We start from the raw sequence: 22819 nt of genomic DNA, 5'->3' as shown, positions 1-22819 counted from the left end.
TTGCAGTAAAAACTCAAGGAACACCTGAACCAAAATAAAGGTACAAGCTTTGTAAAAAATGAGACCTTTTTGCAGTAAAAACTAAAGGAACCCCTGAACCAAAATAAAGGCACAATCTTGTAAAAAAAATGAGACTTTTTCATTAGCTAACTCAGGGAATCCATGAACTAAAATAAAGGTACATCATTTGTAAAAAGACATCGTTGCTTCAAATCAGTAGTAAACCTAGGGGAATCTCTTAACCAAACGACTAAACACAAGGAAAAATCGCAAGTAAATGTTTTTGCCTTCTTTAAGACATAAGTGACCATAAGACCTACACTTCGGGTTCAAAGAACTCTGAGAAGGCAAGAATAGTTAGCCATGTTTCTCTACAAAGGAAAACACAAGAAAAAAACACATAAACACGATTTACCTTAGAAAGAAACTACATGCACGAGTAGATCATACCCTAGGAACCTTGAAAGAGCCGACCGACGACCATCCACCCCTTCAAATAGCTCGGACCATCGAGAAACCCTGCAAAAATGAATAAATCAGAGCAGTTTAACTTTGTTTCCATCCCGGAAAAAGGATCGAAAGAAAACCCTTAAAATTCCTTGAAAGTATCTGAAACGGGGGAGACCAAATAAAAATCGTATGAAACCTGCCAAAAGCGAAAGAGAGAAAGGGATTTTCGTGATCATTTCTTTTTCAACTTAGCTTTTTTTTTGTTTATTTTCTACTTTTAATCCACTGTTTCGTGATCAATTCTTTTTCAACTTAGTTTTGATTTAATCAAATCAGGGTTTTTTTCAATCTTTAATAATAATAAAAAATCAAATCAGGTTTTTCTAGTTGAGCTTAATTTTGTTTTCTAATTCAACTTCTAATTAATTAGTTTAACTCTTTTTTTAACTAATTAGTTTTACTCTTAAGCTTATATTTCAATATGAATTTATAATTATTATTTTATTAATTTTCTCTCCGTTAAAATTTCATTAATCGGTCTGTTTGGACTTCGTTTAGTTTAGATTGAATTTTTGTAAAAATTGGTTTATTATTAAAACATTTGCTTTCATTTTGTTAGATTCAATCTACACCTTTTTTTTATGAATAACCAAACAACTCGATTCATACCCCTATGTCACAGGGATAAAAAAATCGGTCAAAACAAAATTAACTAAAATTAAACGACTTGATTTATAATCCTATGTCATAGGAATATAAGTTAAAAGTATACAAAACTAACGAAGTTAAGACAAATCAATTTATACCTTCATGTCATAGGGGTATGAAAGTGGTTCAAAATTAATTAATAAACAAACGACCTAATTCATATGTGGTGTGTGTGTGATATGGACACTAGCAAGTGTACTAGGTCGGATGTAGTATTGGTAAGACCAAGTGTCGTATTAAACAAGGATTGAGATGAAAATTATGTGAAAGATTATCTTGAATAGCTGTTCGAATATGCAAAATATAGTTGATATTTGTTTGGTGAGATTTTTATACTGAAAGCAGTAATTAAATACATAAATAAAAATAACAAGATTAGCACAAACTCAGAACAGATAACTGCTCGCACGGTTGTTCCATTAACATAAGCATACATAAAGTTCATGGGTTTGAGTTTCTCCCTCATAAATCACTACGGTCAGGTGTCCCTTTTTCCATAGATTCTAAGAACAACGCTTAACCAAGTGTCCTTGTGCCAAGTTATTCCAGCGTTAAGAACAAGGAGCATTCATAAAAGAAACCTCAATATATGGTTATATTCGTGCCCGTCCAAAATAATATACATTAAATGGTTGTTTCCATGAGTTAGGAGCACTGTCGTGTCATCCCTCATCACCATAACTTAGAGTTGATCATTATCTAAGACATTTCAGCATACCATTTAATAACCATTCAGTGGTAAAGATGCTTCATTAATAGAAAAGGAATACTTACAATACCAGCCCAAGCTGGCCAAGCTTGCTAAGATGGCTGTTCCCTCATGAAATGAGGGAACAGCCTCGGACACTATAAAAGAAGCTCCTTAAATATAAGTGGCTAAAGGTAGAAGATGAAGAGCCCCTTACAAAGCAGAAAAATGAATCTATTTATACTAAAAAAAGTTAATCTAGGTTAAAAGGGTAAAACTGTCAAACGACTGTTTGAATCAGTAAAAAGAACTAATCTTAGCCATTAGATTACATAGATGTGGTGGGATGGTGAAAGATGGTTGATTACAGCTATATATCACTTCTTATCTCTCTCACTCTTTGTAGATCCACGTGTAAACCCATTTACCCACTTTTTGATCCGAATCTGGATGGATTCGATCATTTCGCACAACTGTTCGCTTGAACTTTGGTTGTTCTATCAGAATAGATATTTGTAGACGATGGATCTGTGTATAAGTCCGTTTACCCACTTTTTGACTCGAATTTGTATGGAAACAAGCTGTTCGAACCTTCTGCACAACTGTTTGTTTGACTTTGGCTGTTTTGTCAGAATAGCTATTTGCAACTTGGATTTGGCTACAAACTTGGTCTTTTATGCTCTTTTCCATTAATGTTCTAGCCTATAAATCTTGTCAAATATACTCATATCAATACGTCTATGTTATAGGGGTATAAAATCGGTCACAATAAACTTAATAAAAAAAACGGCCCAATCCATACATCTATGTTTTAGTGGGATGACGATAGCCGCAATAAATTAATTAATAAACAAACGACCTAATTCATACGTCTATGTCATAAGGATATGAAATCAGTCAAAAATAAAATTAATCAAACCGCTCCTTTTATGCGCCTATATCAAAAAATAATAATATAATAATAGTAGATTAGACAAACGTTAACGTAAATCATATTTTTAGTACCAATATTTGGGCGGGATAGGGCGATTAGTCAAGTTTTTCTTCCCTACACGTAACCGACAAACGAACCTAAAATCTCTATTTCACGGACCCCTTTATCCATTAAAATTCAAACATTTTTGGTGTCCAATCATGCCTTAATTTTGATTGGTGGCGGCTCTAAAAAATAGTTTTAATTAAGAAAAACTATTAACCGATTTAGCTTCCGGTGTTCGTACCCAAAAAATATGGTAGCGACACTTATCATTAAATCCATATCTCATCCTTATTAGAATTTTTCCATCATTGACATCATCTCCCCTCTCAAAATCATTCACTTCTACATTATAGATTGACTCCTAATCAAATTTATTAAAATAATACAATATTTTAAAAATTCAAAGAAAAAACATCAAAACAAACTAACAATGATAATAAACAAAATAATAATCTTAGTATTTCAAAAAAGATTTATATTACATTAAATCGATTGTACCCAGTTTTAATGACATTCAATTACTTTACAATACTTTCAAACAATTTCATTCATTTTCAACCACTCTTTCAATCAATTCGAAGGCAATAAAAAATTACTTAAATTGCCTAAAATAAATGAAGATCTTCAAACAACATATACCTCTTAATTCAAGATTCTATGAAGATATTCAAACTTCTTGAGAAGCTTCTAAAATATAGCATCCACACGGTCATGTAAAGCAACATCTATCTTCTACAAGAACATCTTCGCTTTCATCACTTGAAAACTTCATCGAATGCTCAATAGAACCACCAAAGTTATTAGCTTTCATCCTTACAGAGAATCAATATTATCTCTAAAATCGCCAAAACACCTCCCACTAGAACCAACAACATTAAAAAAAACTCATCAGAACCTAAAAAATTTTATATCCTTCATCTATTTTAATTTATTTTCTCATATTTAGATGGAAATATATCATTTAACTTAATCTAATAAAAAAAGCAAAAGCAAAAAAAAAAAAAATGTCTTATGCAGACTTTGAAAATAACAAAGAATCAACATAACTTCTACTCTAACTTTTACCAATAGAATGTCAATTCAACATCCTATGACTAGTTGACAACACCCTCTTACCAAACAAGCCTTCATTCAAAAAACAAACGACATCCATATAATATGAACATGGTTGGAGTATTCACAGTTGAAGAAATAGATAGTCATATCATACACTTCTTTCCCCTATGAATAATTAGACTCCACAGATACAAAATCAAAATGATGCATGCATAAAAGTTTCTTACCTCTTTGCCCACAAAGGAAAACAAATAAACCATAAAATCCTTTACGCAGTTCCTCATCATACTCTCATTTAATCTTATTATCTTTCAAGTGAACATATTCTAAATCATCAATAGTCACCCACAGCTTCCTACCAAAATACTTCTCAATCAACAATCTACCACGCCTTGTCGAATATTTCCTATTATCCAAACAACTCAATCCACTAATAAAAACAAACTCCTCAATCCTATAATTCACCTTCACAACACCATCTTGAATACAGTTACATAATATATCCTCTCAATAAACCTCCATCATCACAAAAACAATAAAGCAAATGATTATGATACGCAAAATCACTTAAATAAAGAAACTTACTAAAATATCTCTTCTTGAATAAACCCAATTGCTTTTTAGTCAATCTTGCTTTATATAGACCAAAACATCAATGTCACTATCATTGCATTAGAATCCCAATATTGGTTTGATAGAAAATATGCATCACCAATTTTACAAAACAAATAAAACAAGATAACCAATTAAGTTAAAATGAAATAACTTAAACAAACATATTAAACTATAAAACAAATTGGATGAAACTCGCTCAAATTATTTGAAATGTGTCCATAGGAAAAATTGTTTCAGGATATTTTATTAATAAAATGTTCATTTGAAGTTATTTGATTCATTATATATATAGTAGTTTACTATTAAAAGCTATTTCAATTTTTATCACATAATTAATATAAGATAGAAGGAATCCTTAAGTTTATGTTTATGGCATAAAGTGTTCATACAAGATGAAGTGAAACTAGGCTTTATCACTTTAATTAAATGATCATATACTTAAAGAATCCAAGTCAAGAATTATGTTAAAGGATTTGATATAATGTTATTGAGACTTGCATGTAATAATATTTTTTGTTCGTGAACAAGGATCTAATCTCACAAGCTATAGATATAAGGATATCTAAACAGTTACATGGATGTTATGAAAATGTTCATATGCATTGGTGATCTAACATGAGATATTAGGATAGATAAATCTTTTTAATGTCACTTGGCTTACCTCATTGGAGGTAGTAGGTATAACTAATCCTCAAACTCAAACAATTATAATGGTAATTCTGGTTATGTAATGTGATGCTTTGTATCTAGCATGATCCATTATGACAAGGTGTGCTTCGGGAAGAGATTGAGTATCACATGAAGTAATTGCATGGTAGTTGAATGATAGATTGGACATTAGATGAGAGATACATGTTAGGCCTCTTACGATATAATTACTCTAAATCCTTGCAAGATGATAGGTTAAAGGGTGAAATGGAGATTTCATTTAAATTATGTAGTTTGAGTAATTCAACTTGAGCAAGTAAACAACCCTCTCTACATATGTAGCTTAACAGTTTCCATAGTCACAATTTGTTTGAATATAGCCGGTGAAGGATCATATTATACTGCAGCTATTCATTTAAAGGTATTCCGTCAAAATCAACTTTGACTTTTTATGGCTCTAGGGAGTGAGACACTTATTTCTTAAATCGGAGACACTCACTCTGTTATACATTTACTTGGATTAATTCAGATAGAATTAATAGATAAAAATTAAGAAGTTAATTTGCTATCCGATTCAACGATAAGTGAATTCCAACAAACATATACAACTAGTTGCGATAAGAATCTAATGGATCATGCACAAAGAACAATATCGAAAAGGCAAAATAGTAAATTGGAAATTGGTTCCATATGACACATTGGATGGGACGAAATTTACTAAGAGGAGGAATGAATTTTATGTATGTTAATTTAGATTAGTATGATTATGGAATAATCATATTTATTTAAATTAAGTCATGTAAAATATAAAGGTCTAATGCTCATCCAGCCCCCTTAACTTGTTCAAATTAGTCATTTTACCCATTCAACTCATCGAATGTCCTATTTACCCCCTTAACTCCATAAAAATTGTATTTCTGACCCTCTTAACTTGTCCAAATTGGTCATTTTACCCCTTCCCAACTCATCGAATGTCCTATTTACCCTTTTAACTCTATAAAAGTGTCATTTCTTACCTCTTATGATCCTATTTACCCCTTAACTTCATAAAAATGGTATTTCTTACCCATTTATAGTGTAAAATTAATAAGACTTATTCAAATGAGTTTGAAAATATATTTTTTTAATATCAACTTTTTATTTTGTTTTAATTTGATAATTATATTGATCCTTCATGTGTTTATTATAATAATATTGTATTACAATAATTAAATAATCAAAATTTAATTAGTAAAAAAGTTGAAAAGAGAAAGAATGAATAAAAGATACAAATAACAAGAACATTAATATAAACAAGTTAAAGACACTATATGTATGGATAATGTATCAAAATAGGCCTATAGTTTTTGGTGAAGTATCAATTTAGGTTCAACGTACAAAATAGCACCAATGTAGGTTTAACGTTTAAAAAATGGTATCAATTTAGGCCTCAATAATGGATTATAAGTGGTGAGAAATATCATTTTTATGGAGTTAAGGGAGTAAATAGGACATTCTATGAGTTGAGGGGTAAATGGACAAGTTAAGGGGGTGAGAAGTGCCACTTTTATGGAGTTAAAGGGGTAAATAAGATATTCGATGAGTTGAGAGGGTAAAATGACCAATTTAGACAAGTTAAGGGGGTTGGGGGAACATTAAACCAAAATATAAATATATATTAAAGAGATGTATTATTGACTTAAAAGATAATAATTTGATTTTATCTTTGAATTTTTCAATAAAATAAATTAGTATATCATCTTATATTTTGGTGTAAGTGTAGAATTTATTTATTTGGAATTAATTACTGAGAATATCTTTTATTTGATTTAATATAATCTTCTATTTTGAATTGGAAAAGTACTCCTAATCAGTTAAGAGCCTTTTAAGGTTAGAAGTTACAAGGAAAAATTCAGTTAGACATTAAGACCTTGTTTGATAAAGCACTTAATTGCTTAAATTAAAATATTAAACACTTATTTAATTTAAGTGCATTTGATAACGGTTGTTTCTCCATCACTTAAATTAGTTAATTAAGTTAAAAATCACTTATTTTGATAAGTCAAAATATTTAACTTAATATTTTAAGTTAAACATTATCAACTAATATTTTTATAAAATTTATATCATTTAATACTTTCAGCACTTATAATATTCAGCACTTAAAATTCAGTACTTATTTTTTCAGCATTTAATTTTTCAGTTTTATCAAACAACACCTAACTCTCTTCTAATTGCATTTATGTTAAGAGTTATAAAAGGGAATTGAAGAAGGTACTTGTTATAAAAGGAAGCTACAATCTCTCCTTTTCATGAATTGAAAAATTCGGCCAACACTAGTGATTTAGAGAGTTTTATGTTCTTTTAATTTTTGATAAAAAGCTATCTCTAAGAACCTCAATTCCATAGCAGGTTTTGCAAGCTCTTTTTTCTCTTCTCCGCTCTTCGATGTGTCCTGGATCTACGGTTGGGTGTTTGTAAAAGTTGATTACAACACTGATAGTCGTTTCAAATGATTTGATTAGAACATTATTACAATCTCTGGTAGATCGCTCCGTAACAATAGTTGATCGCTTCAAGAGGTAAACATGAATATATTTCTCATTTAATTAATTGGTTTTATCATCTAACAAATATAACGTGATTCATGGGATTATGAAATATAAATTTTTTAAGTTATGTACATGTTCGATTCCCAATAAAAATTGCATCATATATAAACAAAAAAAAAAACAATAAAACAAATAAAAAAAACCAAAATATAGGGCAAAAACATTAAATGTTAATACATATTATTTCCAAACGAATTTAATCAAAATTTAATCAAATTCAACATATTTTACACAATTTCATCAAAATTTAAACCAATTCAAAACAATTTAATCAAAATTGCACTATATTGTATTAAATTTCATTTGCTTTCATTTTATTTCTTTCTATTTAATCAAATTTCTTTCAATTTTATCTTTTGAATTGCATTAACTTTCATTCAACTTCATTGAATCTAACCATTCCAACTCTTCCTAATCTTACGGAAATTCAAGAAAATAGCAACAAAATAAAATAATAATAATAATATATACAAATAACTTATAAAATTGAATAAATTCAAAATAGAACAAAACCAAAAATTAACATACCTGAATCAGCAAATTCCTTCCCTTGATATTTATAAAAAAAAACTTCTTCACAAACTTTTTTGTTGATTTATTTGCCAACTTCTTCATTCGCTTTTTCTCATATATCTTTCTACCAATATCTTTTAGGGTAAATTCCAAAAACAACCCCTGTGGTTTGATGTTGTTAAAAAAAACCCTTGTGGTTTGTTATTACAAAAAAAAAAGACCGTGGTTTACGCCGTTACCCGAAAAACGGAAAAGGGCTTAACACTGTTAAAAATGCTGACGTGGCAAAGGGTAGAGTTGGAAATTTTTTTTTTTAATTTTTTTTCTTTCTTTTTCTTTTTTCTTTCTTCTTCTTCTTCTTCTTCTTCTTCTTCTTCTTCTTCTTCTTCTTCTCCTTCTTCTTCTTCTTCTTCTTCTTCTCCTCCTCATCCTTCTTCTTCTTCTTCTTCTTCTCTTCTTCTTCTTTTTTCTTCTTCCTCTCCCTCTATTCTCTTCTTCTTTTTTTCTTCTTTTTTTTCTTTTTTTTTAAATTCCAGAATTCTGGAAAATTTCTAGAATTCTGGAATATTCTAGAATTCTGGAATTTTCCAGAATTTCTGGAAAATTTCCAGAATTCTGGAATCTCCTCTCAAATCGGAACCTTTATCATTTCTGATTTTTCAATTCAGCTTCTTTATATTCTCTCCTCCTTATCCAATTTTCGATTTTTTTTATCTGAGATTTGGATTTGGCGGAGTTAGATTTCAGGTGATAATTTTAAATCTGGAAAAAAATATCTGAAGGCAGATCATGCAGCGGTTCGTTGACACCGTACTCGCTGTGGCCAAAGAATCTCCTCTCAAATCGGAAAATGGGGCGTCTTCGTTCAACAAATTCATTCATGAGCTTTCTGTGGATTCTGATGTATCAAGTGAAGGATATTCATCAACGGATGAAGATTATGATTCATGTCCTGCATCACCAATGTCTCAAAGTTCACGATTCTCTCGCTCAAATACTTTTACAAATTTCTGGAAAATTCCAGAATTCTGGAAATTTTCTAGAATTCTGGACGTCTGAAATCCAGACGTTCTTAAGAACGTTTGGGTTTCAGACGTTGAACGTCTGAACCAGATGTTCAACGTCTGGATTTCAGACGTTCAACGTCTGAAATCCAGACGTTCAACGTCTGAATTTCAGACGTAACATCTGGATTTTAGAAATTAAAAAAAAAATAGAAGAAGAAGAGGAGAGGAGGAAGAGGAAGAAGAAGAGAAGAGAGAGAGAGAGAGAGAGGGAAGAAGAAGAAGAAGAAGAAGAAGAAGAAGAAGAAAGAAAAAAGAAAAATTAAAAAAAAATAAATTTTTTTTTTCCAACTCTACCCCTGTGCCACGTCAGCATTTTAACGGTGTTAAGCCCTTTTCCGTTTTTCGGGTAACGGCGTAAACCACAGTCTTTTTTTTTGTAATAACAAACCACAATGGTTTTTTTTGAACAACATCAAACCACAGAGGTTGTTTTTGAAATTTACCCTATTTTTTATCACTCTTCACAACATACTCAATAAATTTACCATATTATTTTTCGAAAAAAATCTTATTTCTTATCAGCATGTAACTTCTTCGCCAATTCTTTTTTCTACTTCTTAACAGATACCTCACACTTTAAAATCATTTTTCTCTTACTAAAACTACTAAGAGATTTATGAATATTAAAATCGCTCATTTGTAATAAAGATTTACCTTTAGAATCTTCAGAACTAAAAGGAATAGAAATTTCTACTTTATTAAAAGAAAACTAAAAATTTATTTTCTTACCACCTTTAACTATTGTAAAACCCTACATTGATGATACAAAGAAAAATGAAGAACGAATATTGAAAAATTAAAAACACATAAAGTAAGGTTTACTTTGTAAAAAAACAAAGTAAGCATAACCTTTAACATATAACAAAACTAATAAATCAAATAGAAAGCGAATGAAAATGATAGAAATCAAGAACGAAATAAAGCATTAAAAATACCCAAATAACAAACAAAGAAACAACCCATGAAAACACAAAATGATATAATAAAAATGAAAAATATAAAAACGGTATTTTTTTAAATAAATTTTTTAAAAAAGAATAACGTGCAATAAACTATATACAGTATAATCATAAAAAGTTTCATTTCATTGAATCTATCTATCTATTTGACTAGAAAAAGAAAAGAAAATCACTTTCATATTATTATATGTATGTGTTGTTAGAGATAATATCAGTATTATCTCTACAGATAATTATCTGCTCACTAAATAGAATTGTAGTCTATTCACAAGTCTATTAAGTATGCAGAGATAAGATTCTAGTCTATCTAGAATTAGGTCTTAGAGTTGTATCTAAACTATACAACTAATTAGGGTTTAGCAGAAACCTAATTACTATAGTTTTATATGTCTGTAATATAAATACACGAGATTAATACGAACCCTAATTAAGGGAAATCATTCAATCATCTCTCTCTCTAAGTATTTCGGCTCTCTCTCTCTCTCTCAATCCGAAACACATTCAACATGGTATCAGAGCAGAAAACGGTTCCACTCCGCCTGGCTCGGCTTCCGCATCAATCCCGTTTAATTCCCTTAATCAATCGACATCACTGTCTCAACCGATGTCGTCGATTTTTCTGTCCGATTCAGAACCACTATCGGCAAATAATCAGCATACGGTGGTATCCCCGGCCGCGATCATGTCAATTGCGGAAACAGGAGAAGCCGCGAGCTTCGTTACTCCGCCACCAGTTACAGCAGCAGCTCGGTCGAACTCTAACTGAAGCTTTGCCACGGAATACACCGTGGATACGGCGTCTGCGTCGTCGCTTCAGCCGTCGTCTGGCTGGAGGTTCGACTCTCCGTTCACCGCCGCACCAATGTCGACAGTTACCTCCACGTACCTGTTCGAAAATCATGATGGAGGAAGTTTTCCTCGGCCGCGGCAGCAAGAACAGATACCGCGGGTTACTGTACATCAGCCATCTCCACCATTGTTTCATCCTCCAGGTAATTTTTCGCAACCCGTTACAAGGCCTGGCTTTGGACCTCCCCCGTCCTATCATAGTTCTCAATTGCCCTCTACCTTTTGCACTCAATCTAATGATCAATTCTATGTGCATCCACCTCTAACCCGCCCCTCAAATCACATTGGTACCTCCAATTACCAAACCTATTCCACACCGAGCAGTGAGTCTGTTAATCAACCCCGTCCTCAATCCATGCATACACAGACTCACATAAAACTAACACCAAATAATTATAAAGCATGGAGGATGGCCATTGTGTCTACCCTCAAACATCATCACTATTTTGACCACATCACAAGCAATACACCACCACCACCCAAATTTCTATCTAGGGGAGGTTTTCTGTCAAACAACAATGATGTTATACTCAATCCAGCCTACACTGTGTGGGATGAATTAGAAAATGATGTGATGTCCCTGCTATTACATTCAATTACAGAGGAAGTTTATGAAATTATTACTTGCTTTCATTATTCACATGACATCTAGGTTGCACTTGAAAACGCGTATGGCGTCATTACTGATGATAAACAGTTCCAATTAAGCATTCAGTTACATGAATTTGAACAAAATGAGTTACCAATTGGTGAATATATGCAAAAACTTAAAGCTATACTTGATGATCTGGCTGCATCTGGCAATCCATATCCCATGCATCTTCTACCGTCATTACTTTACAAGAATGTTGGGGATCCTTTCAAATCATGCATTCAGAATTTAGTGACTCAGAAGGGGATCCATATTGATTACTATCAATTGTTGAGCAAGTTGAAAACCGTTGAAGGGATGATTAACTCCACAAAAAAATCTGCTTTCACACTTCCGGCATCACAATTGAGTTCGCATGAAGCAAATGTGTCATCTGTCTCCTCTTCCACGAATGCAAAATCCAAAACGAAAAAGAGGAGAAGCGGCAAATGTTTTAACTGTGGTGATCTTGATCATTGGGCGGATAAATGCAAGAGGCCAAAAGGATTTGCAACACGTCAATCGCAACCCAATGTTCAGGCTTATATGGCATGGCACAACCCTGTAGACCCATTCAGTGGGCCGCCGCAACCCTGGTATCCGGACACGGGCGCCACCAATCACATGACGGCTCAGCCAAGTCAACTACAACAAATGCACCCTTACCCGGGCAATGATACGGTTCAATTTGGAAATGGGCAAGGTTTGCAAATTTCTCATCTTGGTCAATCTCATATCAAACATCTTAAAATCTCTGATATTTTATTGGTACCCAAGCTTACTAAATCATTATTGTCGATTCAGAAATTCACTCGTGATAATGCATGTTTCTTTGAATTTTGGCCTAACCATTTTCTTGTGAAGGATCAAACTACTGGGGCAATCCTGTTGCGCGGTCCGAGTAAGGATGGGCTCTATGTGCTTCCACCCAACTTGAAAGAGGCGCTAGTCGGAGAGAAGGTTTCCTTCGAGCGGTGGCATGCACGGCTTGGTCATTGTCAGAATCAGACAGTCAGTAGAATTCTGAAAGACAATAATTTATCTTCTTCTGCACCTACCAATAATTGCTCCTTTTGTCCTTTAGGAAAATTATCTCAAACTTCTTTACCTTCAATTGTTCGTTCTAGTACTTTTCGATTTGAAAATTTACATTTGGATGTTTGGGGCCCTGCCCCTATTCTCTCCTTTAATGGACATCGTTATTTTTTGATTATCATTGATGAATTTACTCGCTTTAGTTGGTTATTTTGTCTTAAAAATAAAAGTGAAGTAGCTCAAATATTTCAAAACTTTCTTGCAATGATTAGAAATCAGTATGATGCCAAAGTTAAAAACTTCTACTCAGATTTTGGGGGTGAGTTTCAAAAACTCCAGCCGTTTCTCCATGAACATGGAATTGTACACAAGATTGCATGTCCTCACACACATGCTCAAAATGGCATCGCTGAACGAAAAATTCGACATGTAGTAGACACATGTCTCACCATGTTAGCCAATGCTAACTTACCCCTTAAATTCTGGAATTATGCCATGGTTCATAGTGTACGCATGATCAATATTCTTCCTACCAAAACACTTAAGAATCGCTCTCCTTTCTTTATGTTGTTTCGCAAGCAACCTGCTTACTCGTTCCTTCGAATATTTGGTAGTGGCATTTATCCACTTCTACGACCCTATAACAAAAACAAATTTGATTTTCGTTCCAAACTCTGTGTTTATCTTGGACCGTCATCCAATCACTCGGGCGAGTTATGTTTAGAAATATCCACAGGAAGAATTTACATCTGTAAATTTGTCAAGCATGATGAAGGGGTCTTCCCGGCAGCTCAATCGGTCAATCCGCCTCTCTCTACTAGCGCAGGGTTGGAAGCAACAACACTAGAACTACCTTCACTCCTCGGACCGTATCCAGGTATTCCTCGATCCACTAGCTCTGTCCCTCATTCATTACCCTCGCATATTCCTGTGGAACCCATGGTTGGCCACACAAACTCTATTGTCCAGAATGACCATACAAATCTGGCTCCGTCCGTTGCCAATTTGTCTTTTGAAGATCAGCAGTATGCGGCATTGGAACCGCAAGCTGAAAACAACGGCGCTACCGCATCAGACAGTCAGGCAACTATCAGTGCGGCAACACATCACCGCGACGATGTGATGGGGGTCTCGCGGGCTGATCCAACCAGCACCATCCGACATGCCTCGCCGTCTGGCGTTTCGACAGCCGAAAATTGTCATGATACGGCACAAGAGCAGTGCGCGGCTCCAAGAGCAGAAAATTCACAACTCATCGACCAAGAGAACATCGCAACTGCCCCAATGGTGCCTGTGCAAACGCCATCATCGCAAGCATCGTCTGCAAACATTGAATCCGACGCTGCACGACGTCACACAATGCAACTTCGGCAAACAACGCTGCACTCTCGCGGTAAATTCGCGGCACTACTAGCAACACATGAAAATGGAGTGATCGATCCTACGTGTTTTAGCAAAGCGAACAAATTACCTGAATGGAGACAAGCTATGTCCGAATAAATAAAAGCACTTCTTGACAACGGCACTTGGAAATTGGTCCCACGGCCCCAAGGAAGACATATCATTACATCTCGCTGGCTCTTCCGCACAAAGAGAAAGTCGGATGGATCCATTGACAGATACAAAGCGCGACTAGTGGCAAGAGGATTCACTCAACAATCGGGCATTGATTACAAAGAAACGTTCAGTCCGGTGGTAAAAGCAACCACCATACGCACAGTTTTGGCCATTGCTGCGTCCAAACGGTGGTTCATTAATCAGCTTGATGTGTCGAATGCGTTTCTTCACGGAAATCTCACTGAAACAATCTATATGGAACAACCGCAAGGGTTTCGTGATCCGGATCAAGCTGATCATGTGTGCTTGCTGCAGAAGAGCTTATATGGGCTAAAACAGGCTCCGCGAGAATGGTTCACTCGTCTACGAAACTTCCTTGTCTCTCTTGGATTCAAAATGTCATTGGCTGACAACTCCCTCTTTGTTCACACAAATGGACAAATTCAAACATACATCTTATGTTATGTGGATGATATCCTTATCACAGGTAATTCGCCAGCTCACATTGTCCGTGTAATCTCTTCCATTGAAACTGAATTTCCCATTCGCAATCTGGGACGTGCGGAATATTTCTTGGGTATTGAGATTCAGTATTCAAAAGATGGAATTCACTTGTGTCAAGCAAAATATGCAGCTGACATTCTTGATCGTGTCAACATGGCTGACGCCAAACCAATCACGACACCCATGAGCACCACTCCTACATTATCAAAAAGCCTTGGCACTCCGCTTGCATCAGGAGATGAATATCGGAGCATTGTGGGAGCTCTTCAATACCTTCTTCTCACTCGCCCTGACATTGCATTCGCAGTCAACAAGCTCTGTCAGTTTCTTCACTGTCCCACGGATGAACACTGGAAGAGTGTAAAGCGGGTGCTCCGGTACCTTCAAGGAACTCTTGAATATGGCATACTTATGTCACCCAAACATATTTCGCATATGCATTGCTACTCGGATAGTGATTGGGGAGGATGTCCGGATGACAGACGATCAACGGGAGCGTTCTGTGTCTACATTGGGAATAGCATTGTGTCGTGGCAAACAAGAAAGCAACCCACCATTGCAAGATCGTCCACTGAAAGTGAGTACAAAGCAGTTGCAAATGCAGCAGCGGAATTACTCTGGCTAAAGTCATTGCTGAAAGATCTGGGATTTCACATCCCGCCCCCCGTTCAACTATGGTGTGACAATGTAGGTGCCATTTATCTCACTTCAAATCCTGTATTTCATGCTCGTACAAAACACATTGAGCTGGATTATCACTTTGTACGAGAACAAGTTACAAATGACTTTCTCAATGTCAGATTCATTCCTACTGATGACCAAGTAGCAGACGTGTTAACCAAGCCGCTACCTAGTCTACGCTTCACGCAGCTACGCTCTAGACTGTTGGTTTCTCCACGGCATCGGCTTGAAGGGGGGTGTTAGAGATAATATCAGTATTATCTCTACAGATAATTATCTGCTCACTAAATAGAATTGTAGTCTATTCACAAGTCTATTAAGTGTGCAGAGATAAGATTCTAGTCTATCTAGAATTAGGTCTTAGAGTTGTATCTAAACTATACAACTAATTAGGGTTTAGCAGAAACCTAATTACTATAGATTTATATGTCTGTAATATAAATACACGAGATTAATACGAACCCTAATTAAGGGAAATCATTCGATCATCTCCCTCTCTAAGTATTTCGGCTCTCTCTCTCTCAATCCGAAACACATTCAACATGTGTATCTATCTTCTAGAGAAGGGACGGCTGAAATTAGAAGATAATATAAATAACTATAATTTGGCGCAACCAGAATCATACAGACTCTCTTCACTCCCACTCCCACTCCCACTCCCACACCTGCTAACTATCAATCCACCAAACAACAAATGGCGGAAGCTATTATCCACTTTGGCATAATCGGCTGTGCAGAGATTGCCCGGAAGGTATCTCGGGCGATTATCCTCGCCCCTAACGCCCATCTAGCCGCCGTGGCCAGTCGTTCGGTGGAAAAAGCGGCGGCGTTTGCTAAAGACAATAACTTCCCTTCTGATGCTAAGATCCATGGTTCCTATGAGTCGCTCCTGGATGATCCAGAAATAGACGTCGTTTACGTCCCTCTACCTACTAGTCTTCATGTGAAATGGGCCTGCTTGGCTGCCCAGAAAAAGAAGCATATCTTATTGGAGAAACCCGTGGCTCTTAATGTGGGTGAATTTGATAAGATTGTGGAAGTTTGCGAGGCTAATGGAGTACAGCTTATGGATGGAACCATGTGGATGCATAATCCCAGAACGGAGAAGATGAAGGAGTTGTTGACTGATAAGGAGCGTTTTGGAGAGATCAGAACGGTTCGTTTTCTTTTTTTCTTCTAACGATTTCATTTTGTTGTTTTCCCTTGGATGATGAAGCCTAAATGTTTGTTTGTTGTGCCTCTGAATTGGGGGTTAAAAATGTCTTGTAAATTAAGTGAAAAATTAACTCAGGCAAAACATCTTATGGTGAACTCTCCATGATTTTGCTGTAAGTTTTGGAATTCATAACATATTTTTGCTGAATTTCAGATTGAGAGTGAGCTTATATTTGTTCTTTTTGCTTGAAATTTTAGAAGTGATCTCTGTTTCCTGCGTGTTGTTATTGCTTATTGAGAAGCAACATAACCAAATTTCTTCCAGGCCATGTATAACCATTGAGTCATCTATTGTTTTGTTTATTTCACCACTTGATTTCACAGTTTCGTAGAAGTGTTCATGTTAGCCGAACCGAATCATTTTGGGACTAAGGTTTTGTTGTTGTTGTAGGCTGCATAGATATTAATGAATAAAGAAGAAAGAGAGAGAGAGAGAGAGAGAGAGAGAGAGAGAAATTCATTTCATTTCATTTCCTTCGTACTTATAATTTGGTAGGTAGCTTAAATGTCTGTTTGCTCCATTTCATTTTTAGTGTTGAGAACTTGAAATAGTGAGCCAAAACCTTTCTTGGAAAAACACACATCTTTGTTTTTAATGTCAAATTCAGGTTCCCCCCCTTTAAACTCTGTTTTGAAGTGGTATCTTTGTCTTGATCATGCTGATTTACTGGTTTAGAAAGATAAGCTACTTTGGTTTCACAATTTACTAAATATATCGTTTGGTTAGAAAAATCAGAAGAGTCTTGATTCATCGTGACTCCTGTCTTTTTCTTTGCAAGTATTTGATTTGGACAAGGCATTACATTAGTGTGAAAAGACGTTAACAATTTAGGAAAAATGTGAACTTCATATTCTGTTTTATCTTTAATTCATCATATATTTATTTCAAGTAGAAGAATTTATTTGCATCCAAACAAAGATATGGGATGATGTAATCCTTTTTCTATAAATTCTCCCGATTCAAATGTTTCTACTTCAAGTGATAGATTGTCAAATATAGTTCATGAATTATTACCTGCCATATACATCCATGACATTTGTTACTATCCTCATGTATTGTTCAAGTTTATGATTACCAATTAATGGGAAAATGCATCTCCAGTCTTTGTCACAAAGTTCAATCTCACGCTCTCATTATTTACTTATTTATGTTGGAAATTCCCTATCACTAATCTTAATTCTCTGTTCACTGTATTTTGATGTGTGCCCAACATATATATGCTACTGTAGATTTAAAACTCAGATAAAAAAAGATTCATAGTTTTCATGAAATTATTGCATAAGCAAAATTGAACTGCATGTGGATTATTATATAAGCTCTCTGTAGTCTGTATGCAATACAGGATGAGTTCTAGGCATGAATAACATTTTTTCCTGATTAGTAAGTGCTGAAAGGGTCCAATTTTAGGTAGGATTTGGGACGTATATGCTATGCACATGATATGATTTGTGTAGGCTCATTCCTATTCGTATGAAATGTGTTTGCTAAAGGATTGGCTCCATGCTTCTAGGGTTGGCCGAGTTCTGGTTCTGAACCAGCCCTAGTCAAAAGTGGAATCCGAACTGTACTGGAATCATGTCAAGGCATTTCCGTTCAGGTTTCATATTTTAAGGAATAAGGTCTGACAGTTCTGATTCCGAACTGTCGTTTATATTTGAAAAATAATTAAATAAAAAATAATAATATAAATTTTAAAATTTATTATTTGTTTCAAAACTTTATTTAAATGAGATTTTTTAAAGATAAGTTTTATGATATTGAAAATTCAATTGATTATTTAATTTAAGATCAAACAATATTATTGAATTTATAGAACTAACAATATAGTTTTATATAAATTGAATTTTTAAGTTAAAAATGAATCAGTATGTTTTTTAATATCATAAAAAGATTTACATGTTTTATATTGAACACATAATTTATTTGCTTAGTAAATTATTTTATGTTCATCATGCTCAACGAGTTGACCATTTCTTTTTTAAATTAGTTAAGCTTAAAGTGAACTAATTAGAACTACTTTTGGGTGAGCATGCTAAGGTAATAATTGAATAAGAGCACTGTAAGATAAAATAAAAGTAACTGTAGTACAGAGTTTGGTTCCTCCTCTCTAATCCTATGAAGATAGGAACTCATTTTTTGGAGTTTACTTGCAAAAAAAAAAAAAAGAAAAAAAGAACCTTGCGTTTGAAAACTAAAAGGCTGTGAAGTATCTGAGAAAATTAATTATTTTGTTTTTTCACTAAAATCAGTAAAAGAAGTAAGACTGATTTTCATTTTAGTTTGTTGTAAAAACTTTAACTGAGTAGAATCCTCTAAATAGAATAATAAATCTTGTTAAAATAATTAACTTTTTACTAAGGGTTAGTAGGAATGGTAAACACCAAAATAGGACCATAAACTAATGGTTCATAAACCATAACCTGAACTGTCCCTTTGACGTATCATCTCAGGTTCCATTTTTTCATGAACCGAATTGGCAATGTATGAACTGTGGTCAAGCCTACATGTTTTATATTTACACAACCATCATATATGTGGTTTTATGTGCTGTGATCCTAAAGTTTCATGTGCGGTTGTTTGTTGTTTAGATTATGAGTGGTTTTATATGTTCATTTTTGTGTAATCTGGACCTAAAAGTTGTGTATCTAGGCTTTTGGTATGGCACGATGAGACTAGTAACACTTCTTATCTTTGTTATGTTTGATGCTAAAGTGATGCATACATGCTTTTCTCATCTGGTGCCTGTAATTTCTTGAAGCTCTATCTATGTATTTGCATCAGCATTTATGTATGGTGGCTTTTGGTATGGGGAGATGAAGAATGTCCTTTTCCAGATTGCTTGTTCTATAATATCATTTCGGTATACGCAGATACATAGCTGCTTCACGTTTGCTGGTGACGAGAACTTTCTGAAGAACGACATTCGCGTGAAGCCAGATCTGGATGGTCTCGGTGCCCTTGGTGATGCTGGATGGTATGCCACTCGGGCAATCCTGTGGGCTACTGACTATGAATTGCCAAACACAGTCATCGCCTTGCACGGCCCAATTTTTAATGAAGCAGGGGTGATTTTGGCCTGCGGTGCTTCATTGCATTGGGATGACGGTAAAATAGCAACAATCCATTGCTCTTTCTTAACACATTTGACAATGTACATCACTGCCATTGGAACCAATGGAACTCTGCATCTTGATGATTTCGTTATTCCTTTCAATGAGAAGGAATCCTCTTTCACTGCTTCTTCAAAATCTTGGTTCAATGAGCTCGTGACGGGTTGGACTCACTCGCCAAGCCAGCATATTGTTGCCTCAGAAATTCCGCAGGAAGCTTGTATGGTGAGAGAATTTGCTCGGTTAGTTGCAAGCATTAAGGTGAATGGAGCAAAACCTGACCAGAGTTGGCCGATTCGCAGTAGGAAGACGCAATTATTACTCGATGCGGTGAAGGAATCAATTGAGAAAGGTTTCGAGCCTGTTAAGATAGTGAATTGATTGAGATGCTTAATGCTTTTGTGAGGTTAATTTGCTTTGTTTAATGCTTTTGTGAGGTTAATTTGCTTTGTTTGGAGTGTGGCAGGGTTTGTTTAGATATAATTCTTGAGCATCTTTAGATCTGGCGTTGGAACAACCCTTCAGTTTGTATTTGATGTGGTAATCCATAAATAAAACTATCCACTTTCAAGTTCAACAGCTTGCTAATGTAGCCTCTTTTCTTTTTCATAATCCAAAAAATCACCTGATGAAATAGTTTTTAACACATTTACACTACTTGATAATTATAATTCTTCAACCAACCATTTAAAAGTATTCAATTACCTTAAAAGTAATTTATTTTAAAAAGATCAAATATTTAACTCTAGGCTTTCGGTTTCTCCCTGCAATTTCGGGATTGGATCCTCAACCTACTCTCCTCGGCACGTATCTCTGTTAAGCACTAGAGACTACTTCTCCTGTTCATTAGGGGTCCGTTAGGGGGATCCTCCTTCCCAATCTTATTTGGGATTGCTAAAGATTACGGGGATCCTCCTTCCAGATCTTATGTGGGATTGCTAAAGATTACCCTTGATCGTCTGCATAATTCTTTAGTGATGAATGGCAGGTTAGTTCCTATGAAGTATTCCCGATTCAGTCAGTTCCCCACACATCTGTTCTATGCTAGAGGTATTTTCTCACTATGGCACTCTTTCGGGTCAATCTCTTTTTGGTTGCTCTGTTGCTGTTCGTAATATATCATTTTGAAACTTTGATTCTATAATATCAAACATCATATAATAACTAAGAGGAAACACAATCAAAATTGCTTCTAATACTACATTCTCACAAGCCAATAGCCTTAAATTAAAAAAATGGAATTATGGTGACTATTTTGAAAATTGCTTCTTATACTACATTCTCACAACCCAATAGCCTTAAATTAAAAAAATGGAATTATGATAACTATTTTGATCAGAAATGTTTAGGGTCGTAAATGGGGCGAGGCGGGACGGGGATTGCATTAACCATCCCAACCACTGGTCTATTGGGGATTTCCCGTTTCCGCCCCCGAATTACAAATGGAGAAAATTTGGCTACCATTCCCGTTCCGTGGGAAATCTCCATCCCCGTTTAAGTTTTAAATTGTTTTACTTTTTTCTTGTCAAACATCACTTTGTAGTATATACTTTTTTTTAAAGTCATAAACTACTAGTCCAGGGACATATAAAATCATAAACTGCTAGACATATATAAAAACAAGTCCAAAATAAATTAATAATATATATATTTTTTAGTTTTTTTTTCTATATTCGGGTATTTAGTCGGGGATCTATTGCGGATCCCCATCGGAAACATTCGGGGACGGGGGATGAGACACTTATAACCATCCCCGTCCCATAGGGATCCCAAACGGGGATTCCCCATCCCCAACTTATTGATAGCCTTAAAAATGCTAGATTAAATTGTATAAATAACTCGAGCAAATTCTCATGATGATTCTTAAAATCATCTTGAAAGTCTAGTCGCTTCTCATGGTGATTTCTAAAATTATAACTTCTCTTCAATTTTTTTGACATAGCTATTTTCTATCAAATCAAATATAAATTTTCCATCTAATCATTTGTGATTTTTTTATATATATTTTTATTGATTTCTTAAATTTGTTCACTAAATTCAGTTGACCTCTTCAGTTTCGAAAGGTTTCGCAGAATAGAATAATATTATTAAGGAATAGAATAGGAGAGAATAAAATAAGCATTCTTTATAAATAACTATTCCGTGGAAAGAAATAAGATGGAATAGCTTTTTTTTTTTTGTAGTTCAAAAGAGAATTTTACCCTTAAGTGCAATTTTTTATTTATTTTAAAAACGCGAAAAACAAAAAAAATGTGACGGTAAAAACTAGAAAAATAAAAAAAAACATGAAAATGCAAAATGTAAATTTTAATTAGGGTAAATTCCAAAAAAAACCCCTGTGGTTTCACCGATTTCCAAATAAACCCATGTGGTTTGTTTTTACCAAAAAAAAGGAGCGTGTTTACGCCGTTACCTGAAAAACGGAAAATCAGTTAACAGTGTTAAAAATGAGGGGTAAAATTGGAAATTCCGAATTTTTTTAATTTTTTTAATTTTCTTCTTCTTCTTCTTCTTCTTCTTCTTCTTCGTTTTTTTAAAATCGGTTCCAAAATCGAAAATCTGGAAATTTCCCAGATTCCTGAAAATTTCCAGGAATCTGAAAATTTCCAGATTTTCGATTCTGGAAATCTGGAATTTCCAGAAACATGAGCTACTTCTTCAGGTATGTGATCTTTGCTAATGTGGTTAAAAAATTGAGATTTGCACATAAATGATTCGAGATTTAGACATAATGTCGTCTACCTCAGAATCATTGTAAACGAACCATAATGGCATATATTGGTTATTATTAGGAGAGCAAAACAAATGAAAGAGGATAATCGAGGATCTAAAACCTTTGACCTTTAACAGTCTTCACGAATCAGATCTGTGAGAATAAAATTGTAATTTCAACACAAACTTAGATTGTTTCATCAGATCTTGGGCTTTCCAATTATTGCAACAGAAAGATTGGCAATAAGGT

At 34.5% G+C, this 22819-nt stretch overlaps 1 protein-coding gene across 1 annotated transcript; it reads left to right on the top strand.

Annotated features, from left to right (window-relative positions):
• The first annotated feature begins 16138 nt into the window (after window positions 1-16138).
• LOC136200568 (uncharacterized oxidoreductase At4g09670-like) lies at window positions 16139-20434 on the top strand. Its single transcript, XM_065990941.1, has 2 exons — window positions 16139-16687; window positions 19618-20434. Exons 1-2 carry the CDS (start codon window positions 16226-16228, stop codon window positions 20236-20238), a joined length of 1083 nt encoding a protein of 360 aa, XP_065847013.1. The 5' UTR covers window positions 16139-16225; the 3' UTR covers window positions 20239-20434.
• The last annotated feature ends 2385 nt before the right edge of the window (window positions 20435-22819 follow it).

Source organism: Euphorbia lathyris, chromosome 7 (genome assembly GCF_963576675.1).
Source record: "Euphorbia lathyris chromosome 7, ddEupLath1.1, whole genome shotgun sequence".
In the NCBI taxonomy this organism is placed as follows: Eukaryota; Viridiplantae; Streptophyta; class Magnoliopsida; order Malpighiales; family Euphorbiaceae; genus Euphorbia; species Euphorbia lathyris.
Note: the sequence above shows the minus strand (reverse complement) of the source record. Positions and strands in the feature narration are given on the sequence as shown.